At 39.6% G+C, this 9,036-nt stretch overlaps 1 protein-coding gene across 4 annotated transcripts in view; it reads left to right on the forward strand.

Annotated features, from left to right (window-relative positions):
* Sesn1 (sestrin 1) overlaps positions 1–4,873 on the forward strand; it is a 120,234-nt gene extending 115,361 nt beyond the window's left edge. For all 4 annotated transcript variants that reach the window (XM_008852436.3, XM_008852438.3, XM_017803012.2 and 1 more), the window contains 3 exons: positions 643–833; positions 2,133–2,277; positions 3,688–4,873. In XM_008852436.3, the coding sequence (XP_008850658.1) occupies positions 643–833; positions 2,133–2,277; positions 3,688–3,774 (423 nt within the window). In that variant the 3' untranslated portion in view covers positions 3,775–4,873. The remainder of the gene's footprint in view (positions 1–642; positions 834–2,132; positions 2,278–3,687) is intronic.
* Positions 4,874–9,036: the final 4,163 nt, after the last annotated feature.

Consider the following 9,036-nt stretch of genomic DNA (forward strand, 5'->3'; position numbering starts at 1 on the left):
TATATGTTGAATTGGATTTTTTTTTTCTTTTCTTTTGAGACATGGTCTTGCTATATAGTCCAGGTTGGCCTCTAACTTTTGGTCCTGTTAGACTAATAGGCATATATCTAGCCTAGAAATTCACAGAATTTGAAGAATATTTGAATGGTTTCAGTGATAAAAATGAGAGAGGACTCTCAAGCTGGGTTCCCCTAGAGGCTAGGTAGAAAGCTGAAGAAAGCCAAGAATCAGTGGCCTGTGGTAAGGGGGCAAGTCTCCATTGTTTATTGTTTGTTTTCTGGGGTTTTTTGGGGGGGGTCTTTTTTAGGCAGGGTCTCCTTATTCCTGGCCTGGAACTCACTGTGTAGACCAGGCTGGCCTTGAACTCACAGAGATCCGCCTCCCTCTGCCTCCTGAGTGCTGGGATTAAAGGTGTGCACCACCACTCCCGGCCTCCATTGGTTTTTAAATTGACTGAGTTACAAAACACAACCTTGTTCCTGCTGCAGTGTGGAAATTGAAATGGATTGTAGTAGAAGTGAAGTTAAGGGTAAGTCAGGGGATCCCAGATGCCAGAGATGTCATTTACCCCAGAGCTATGAACATATAACTATACTTCACCACATTTTAATTATTCATATTTCTTCCCTTCCCTGTATTTAGGATTATTGTTGGGAAGACCATGGTTATTCTCTGGTAAATCGCCTTTATCCAGATGTGGGACAGTTGATTGATGAAAAATTTCACATTGCTTACAATCTTACTTACAATACAATGGCAATGCACAAAGATGTTGATACCTCAATGCTTAGACGAGCTATTTGGAACTATATTCACTGCATGTTTGGAATACGGTTAGTCTGTTTTCTTACATTTATATAGAGATATTTCATTAGACTGAATTCTTCAAGTGTGTGGAGCACACATAGGCACAGATATATAATACACAGCTTATTTTTATATTTCTTGTGCCTCACAGAGCCACTTTGTTGGGTTTTTTCCCCTCTATCCTAGCTAGACAGATGAAGACAGAGGTAAGAGGTAAGGACTTTACAAGAGATAAGTGATAGCTGACTCCAGGGAAGGGAAAGGCAAGCAAGCTGGTCCCAGGACATAGATAAGAGGCAAAGTTGGTTGCCGAACATCTTTACATCATCTTCTGTCTCTTGGCATTCATGTTTTGGAATTCAGGCCCTTTCTGTTGCACTGCTGGCTGTTGTTAAGTCTACTCTGAAGAGTACTTATACCCATAATATTTAGTTACAATAGAAATCTTTCATGTCTTTACTGTTAGGTTCCCAACATGTTGTTATATAGAAAATACAATTATGTGCCACCTTCTCCTACACACAAACACTCAACATTGTATTGCTCTCTGGTTATGTTAGACTTCCTCTTACATTCCATCTTATCATTGACCTACAAGCTCTCTTTAATTAAAACTACTTAGGCCTTTAAAGTACAACCAACCAGTTTTAAACTAACTTCTACTAATCAGTGACCAAACTACTGACTTCAGCCTCCTGGATGGTTGTAGGACCAGTTTTGCCAAGAGTTTTTTCCCTTTTCCACCAAAAACTCATTAAGCAACTTTAGTGCCTATGTGATCTGAAGCTATCATGCATTGGTCAGAACAAACACCGCTGCACGCAAGCATCTTGGCCTCACCTGAGAATGGTCATGGTGAGACCATGGGTAGACCAGCCCTCTTGGTACTCACCAATGCCTTTTTTCTCCTCTGACCCCCAAAACTTCTTTCACACAAGTGAATTACTGTTTTATAATATATAATAGTGGCAATAATAAATATATTTGTCTTCTTAATTTCAGCCTTTTATATAAACTCTTCAGAAATGGGTTCTCAGTGTGGTTGAGTGTTTATGATTGTGAATACACTATTGATACCTGGTACTATAGCATTAATGCTATCACCTTTCAGAAATGATTTGATTGGGCACTAGAAAATTTTCTGTTCCTGTTCCTAAGTTCTTTTACCTTTATGCCCTTCCACCCTACCTCATTTAAACATCATAAAGCTATATCATTTGGAAGAATAATTGTCTATACAAAGTGGGGAAAAGTATACCATTTATAACACTATAAGTAGAAAACATACACTGACAGTAGTTCATTCTTCCTGTGTCTTTTAATAGATATGATGACTATGACTATGGTGAAATTAACCAGCTATTGGATCGTAGCTTTAAAGTTTATATCAAAACTGTTGTCTGCACTCCAGAAAAGGTTACCAAAAGAATGTATGACAGCTTCTGGAGGCAGTTCAAACACTCTGAGAAGGTACGTGCTTGTTTACTCTGTAGCTCAGCAGTGAGTGCTGTATTTTCCTTCACATACCCTAATGGCTCTCAAACCCTCTACATTATCTCTACAGCCCAAAGAACATCATTCCAGAACAGCTGTCTCAGGTTCCCCCTTGGAAGGGAGGTTAAATGGTGACAGAGCATTATCACCATTATAGACAGATGGGCTAGTCCATCCATCCTTAGAAGTGCTGGTATAGCTGTGGCCACCCAAAAAGAAGACTATTTTGCAAGATCTTTTAAAAATTGTGCATAAGTAGAAGAAATGTGTTCTCTTTGAAGCAACACTATATTTTCATCATATTTAGACCCTCTCACCTATCTGCGCCCCCCCCTCACTACCGCCAACCAATTTCATGTTCTCATTCTCTCTCTCTCTCTATATATATATATATAATATATATAAATATATAAATTTTAAATATTTTTTATGTGCATGAGTATATCACCTGCATGTATATAAATGCACTGTGTCGTACAATGCCTACAGAGGTCAGAAGAGGGTATCAGATTGCCTGGAACTGGAGTTATAAACAATTGTTAGCCACCATGTGGGTGCTGGGAACCAAACCCAGATCCTTTGTAAAAGCAGTCAGTGCTCTTAACTGCTGAGCCATCTCTTCAGCCCCCTCCCCCAAATTTATATATATATATATCGAGTCAAATTTGTGTCCTTAAATGCCCTTCAAAGTTGGTCTATTAACTGGAACCTGATTAACCTATCCATTGTCATACCCTTCTTACCCACCTCCCCACTTCTATGCCAGGATTGAAGCATCTTTCTAAAAATTGGTTTGGGTGAGGATTCTGGTAGTCAGATAAAGCAGTGTCTAGATTTTCTAAACAATAACAAATGTCCAAAAAGAGATGTGGCCAATGTAAATGAAAGATCATGACACCTATCCCAAAATAAATCAGATAGCTTTTGAGAAATTGGTACTGTGTTAACAAATCTAAGACTATTATTTCATAGTACACAGAAAATGTAGTTGGCCCTTCATATTTGTGGTTCTGCATCCATGAATTCAGCCAACTGTGGATCACAAGTTTTTAATTGCATCTCTACTGAATACGTACAGACTTTTGTCATTATTCCCTAGACAGTACAGCAACCATCTACATGGCATTTATATTGTATTCTAAATAATATAGAGATGATTTGCAGCATATGGGAGGCTGTGCACTGGCCATATGCAGAGAGTATGCTATTTTTGTATAAGGGACTAGAGCATCCAAGAATTTGAGGATCCAAGGGGAATCCTGGAACCAGTCGCCCATCATATCAAGGGACAAGTAACTGTACTTACTTTTGGTGTTTTTATTGCATGCACTGAAAAACTGTGATGTTTATAACCCTCCCTTACACAGTGTTATATTTTACATTCAGGTTCATGTTAATCTGCTTCTTATAGAAGCTAGGATGCAAGCAGAACTCCTTTATGCTCTGAGAGCCATCACCCGCTATATGACTTGATGCCTTTCCTCCATTAAAGATGATTCTGGAATGAACAGCAAACATAGTCTACACATGGATGGTACCAAGCCCCAGGACCAATGGTAGATAAAAGAATTCAGAAATTCATTGTGCCATGATTCCTTTAGTGTCTGCTATTTTACTGTGGGAATACCACTGCTGGCACGAGCAGTGAGTGCTTGGCAGCTTTGAGGTTAGAGCTGTGAAGGAAGGCTGCTGTTCATGGTATCTTGCTTTCTGACAGTACAAGATGCTGTATAATTGTTTTAATACAGCAGCTAGCAATTTTCCAAATCCTGTTGCTTTGATGTTAATAAGATAACAAGAATTGGAGCATGTAAAGAATGGGACTTGGATAATGACTAAGATTTATCTATAAAGAATTTTAGAAGATCTTGGTGCTGCTCTCTTGGCTGGTGGAGTGAATAGATGGCTGTTCCAGTTAAGCTATTAGTGATTACAGTGAACACTGCTACTATCTGAGCCTACATGCATAATTTGTGTGGTTTCAAATTAAACTTGTATACATGTTCTTTTTTCCTTGCATCTAAGAAAAGCATAGAATTAAAAGCTCAGCAGAGACCATTTTGATGGTAACAGTTCATTTCTTTCATTATAGTAGTTTTTTAAATCAGTTATTAGATGATATTACAGTGGCATTCTTAAAAGATTTTCCCCAAAGAGTAATCTTAAAATGAAAGTATGAATTATAAGGAAAAGAAACAAAAACAAGCTATTTTTTGATATGCTCTTTCACAAGACTTTCCGGCACTGGAGGGCAGCTGTCATGCAGTATTTTTGTTTCCAGTGCTGAAGTTGTGAGAAATGTTGCTGTAAACTGCTGCACAGTCCCAGTGAACTCGTCCCCATGCTTCTGCCCACCTCATGATCCCTACCTTGAAGGTTGTGCAGCTCCTTCAAGAATAAAGCTGGAAAATATTTTAGTGAGGTTATCAATTTTGATTTACAAAAATGCTAACTTTGAGATACAAATAGGTTTGGGGAAAATGTATTAAGTACTTTGTATTCTGGAAGCGTGAATTGCTTTTGAAGTCTGTCAGTATTATTGGTATTTTTCAATAAAGAATAATTTTCTCCAGTTTGCTGTCTTAATTCTGTAAGTCATAGCTTTAGCTTCACATTTAGTAACAATTCTGCATTTCTATTTACTTTTATAAACCAAGGAGATTCACACACTGTTTTGAAGCTTACAAACTTAGAGAGTGAAAGAGTTGCGGGTGAAACAATTTTAAGTAGAGATGTGGTACCTGCTCTCAAGGATATTGTGTTAGTACATTTTCTGTTGCTATAACTCAATACATGAAATTGGGTATTTTGGCTCATGGTTCTGGAGGTGGGAAAGTTGACTAGGTGGCCACATTTGGTCAGGGCCACATGCTACTTCAGCTCATAATGGAAAAGAAAAAGAAATGGGAAGCAAACTTTCATGATAATGAATCCATTCCTACATGAAAAGTAATCCCATTGATGAGGCTCCACTTTTGTGAGGATTCTAGTTGGGACACTGCAGCATGCAGAACAGGCACAAAGCTGCTTCCTAGCACAGCATAGTATGAAGGCAAGAAAACCTCCCAATTCCCAGGTACTGCTTCAGGAATGAAAGGAAAATGAGGAACTTCTGTCCAGTGTTCTGGCTTGGCTGACTGCTTGAAACTGGTTCTTGTCTCACCTTACTCAGCTGTGGTGGGGCTACATGGCATTGTTAGGTGCTCAGGCAGCTGAAAACAAGTGAGAACAGCCTGGTGTTCGAGAAGCAGGAAGTGTGCATTCTGTAGGCAGCTGCTAAGGCAGCAAGAGCAAAGGAGAACATCTGAGGGAAGCAGGCAGTTCCAGGCAGCCACACATACAGGAATGAAAGAACACATGCATGGGAGGTAGGGGAACACAGAAAAGGTTCGATGGATTCCAGAGCCTCCGACCAGGCTGACTGATGGAGATTTTTCGCACAAAGCCAGTCTATAAACAGAGTGGGAGGGGTGGCTATTTTATCAAAAGCCCCAATCTCAACAAAAATGCATAGGGCATAAAAAGAAATAGGGAACCATGGTTCAATTAAAAAAAAAGAAATACAGATCTCTGTCAGGTAATTAAGTTCCTTATCAAGAATTAAAATGTCTAAAAGATAATCGGTGAACTAAAAGAAAGAGAGGTGACTGTGAAATTGGGGTGGTGATGCCTGAGCAGGTAGATGGCAGTGTCAGCAGAGAGAAACTGCAAAAAACAGCTGATGGAAGGTGAGGCAGCGTGTGCCTTTAATCCCACCGCTTGAGGGTTGATGCAGCAGTGGCCTGTTTCAGACCAGCCTGCGGCAAATAGCAAGAAAAGGGGAAATACAAAGAGAAGAACAGCAGCAGACTTCAGACAGGTGAAAGAACCAGTGAATATAGAGACAGGCCACTTTATACTGAGTCAGAGGAACAAAAAGAATGATAAAAATGAAGACAGTTCAAAGGACTTACAGAAAACTAGTCAGCCAGTATACACATGGGCAGTCTTACAAGTAAAACAAACAAAACAGTACCGGTTTGTTTGGGTGGTACCTCTGGCCTCCCTCATACTAGGCAAGCACTCTATCACTGAGCTATATCCCCAACCCCCATTTATCCTTGTTACTCTAAAATGCTCCAAATTTGAGGAAGGAAATGGTTGTACTAATTCAAGAAGCTCAACAAACAAGTAGAATAAAGCCACAGACCCATTATGAGACATTATAATCAAATTATTAACAGTTCAAAACAGAATCCTAGAAGCAGCAAGATAAAAATCAGTATGTGGACGGTCTTCAAAAAAAAAAAAAAACAAAGATAGAACTTACATATTGTCAACCCATACCACTCCTGCGTGTGTGTGTGTGTGTGCATACATACACATACATATAATCTCTCCCGCAAAGAATCAGCTTTCCTGTCCACCTGTAGGTGAATAAAGGAAATATAGTAAATGGACACAGTGAAATTTCATTCAGCCATGAAGAACTTATATCACACAGGAAAATGGATGAACTGGACGTCATGTTAAGTGAAAGACTCAGAGAAATACCACATTTTCTCTCATAATGCAGAATCTAGATCTAAAGTAAATCAGACATTAAAGTAGAAGAGGGACTGCTTGGAAAGAAGGTCAGAAAGGGGAAGGGAAGAGGCAGAGTAGTGGGAGTGGTTGGATATGATCAAAGTACAGGATGTGCACACAAAAATGTCACATGAAACCCATTATTTTGTATAACAAATGTACACTAAGAGAAAGCGCAAAAACAGGAGGTGTAGCTCAGTGGTAGAGTGATTCTGTAGCATGTGCCAGAATTTCAGGCCAGCCTGGGCTACATAGGGAAACTCAAAAGCACAATGACACACACATTTAAAGCAGGAGTAGGAGGAAACTACCTCAGCAAAGTAAAGACCATAAACAACATCAAATTCAGTATGAATGCTTGGAGCCCTTTCCTCTAAAACTAGGAGAAAGACGAGAATGTGTGCTCTCTTCACCTCTTTTAAACGTAGTACTGGAGGACCTGGCAGGAGTACTCACAAAATAAAAGCATCTAAATCAGAAAGGAAGTAAGATCATCTCTGTAGAGAAATTGTTCTTATGAGAAAATGCAAGATTCCACCAAATAGGACTAATTTTAAAATGAGCAGTCACAGGATATGAAAATCATAAAAATCGATTGTATTTTTTTTTAACCTATGATCTTGCTGTGTAGCCTCAGCTGGCTTCAAACTCAGAATTCTCTTGCCTCAGGCTCCTGAGTTCTAGGATTAAAGGTATCCACCACCACTTCTACGTGATATCTGAAGTCAAACTCAGGATTGACCGCAGAATGGTAGCTGCCAGGGCAGGAGATTTGGAAAGCCACTTAATGGGTTTAGAATTCCAGTTTCCAAGATAAAAATGTTTCTAGAGATCTGCCGCAGAATAATGTTTGTTTTCTTAACATTACTGAACACATTTTAAAGTGTTATACTGTAGTTAAGATGGAAGGTTTGGCAGGGCGTGGTAGTGCACACCTTTGATCCCAGCATTCAGGAGGCAGAGGCAGGTGGAGCTCTGTGAGTTTAAGGCCAGCCTGGTCTCCTTAGCGAATGCAGGCCAGCTGCAGCTACAGGGAGACCTTGTCTCAAAAAGATTTAAAAATAAAATGGAAAGTTTTTATGTATGTGTATGACATGAAAGTAGAGATAAAACTGTAAAACTGTAAGGGACAAAAGAGACTAAGAGGAGAGGGGAACAGTGAGAAGACAGAGGGAAGGTGGGTATGAGAGCTGAGTACGTGTATGAAAACTTGAAAAAGAAAAAAAAGGAAGATTTTATGGTTTTTATCCCCCACCACCACCACATGCAAATAGGTGGTTCTAAATGGCTCAGCCTACCTGAGTCTGAGGGAGAGTGTATGGTTTGGAGGAGAAAACAATATCCTACTGTGAGCTATTTATAAATACTAAAAGAGGAGTGTGCTTTGAGTACAGAAGAATTTGTTGGTTTTCCACTGGAAGAATATAGTTTGTGGGTCTGGAGAGATGGCTCAGTGCTTAAGAGCACTGGTTGTTCTTCCAGAGGACCTGAGTTCAGCTCCCAGCATCCACATGGAGGCTCATAATCATTCACAGCCCCAGTTCCAGGGTATCCAACACCTACTTCTGGCCTCCAGAGGCATTGCATACCATGGGTGCACTTACAGGTGCACAGCATGGGTGCAGGAAAACACTCATACCCATAAATAATTTTTTAGTTTCTTTTAAAAAAAAGAATATATAGTTTTCTATGGATAAAATAGACATATCCTAAATGTTTGGAGAGATTAGTCCTCCATCTGGTGATTCCATCTGGTGAACTGAACCCACTCCCATGTACGTATGTATCATAGACTGCAGTAAAGTGAGTTCCCCATGGGATTCTGCCAAGCCCTAACCAGAAATGCATCTCAGATGACTTGTCCTTACAAAGTCTGTTAGTTCTGGAAATGTAGACTATTCTAAGAAGCTACAGCAGCTCATCCAGTCTGGGATGCCTACCTTCATTGCTAGGTCATATTTGGGGTGAGAAATGAACTTTCCATAACAGCTTTATCCAAGGAGAAAAACAAACCTTCATTCACTAGTAAAGGAGAACAACTACAATTTGTCCTTTTAAATCATTTATTCAAAGGCAAAATTTACCCTTCTAAGAATAGCAAACAAACTGCCATCATAATAATTTTACTGTTCATCCACAATTCGTACACTGGACTGGGCAATTTGCCCA

This window comes from Nannospalax galili, unplaced genomic scaffold, assembly GCF_000622305.1.
Source record: "Nannospalax galili isolate Female #2095 unplaced genomic scaffold, S.galili_v1.0 scaffold646, whole genome shotgun sequence".
NCBI lineage: Eukaryota > Metazoa > Chordata > Mammalia > Rodentia > Spalacidae > Nannospalax > Nannospalax galili.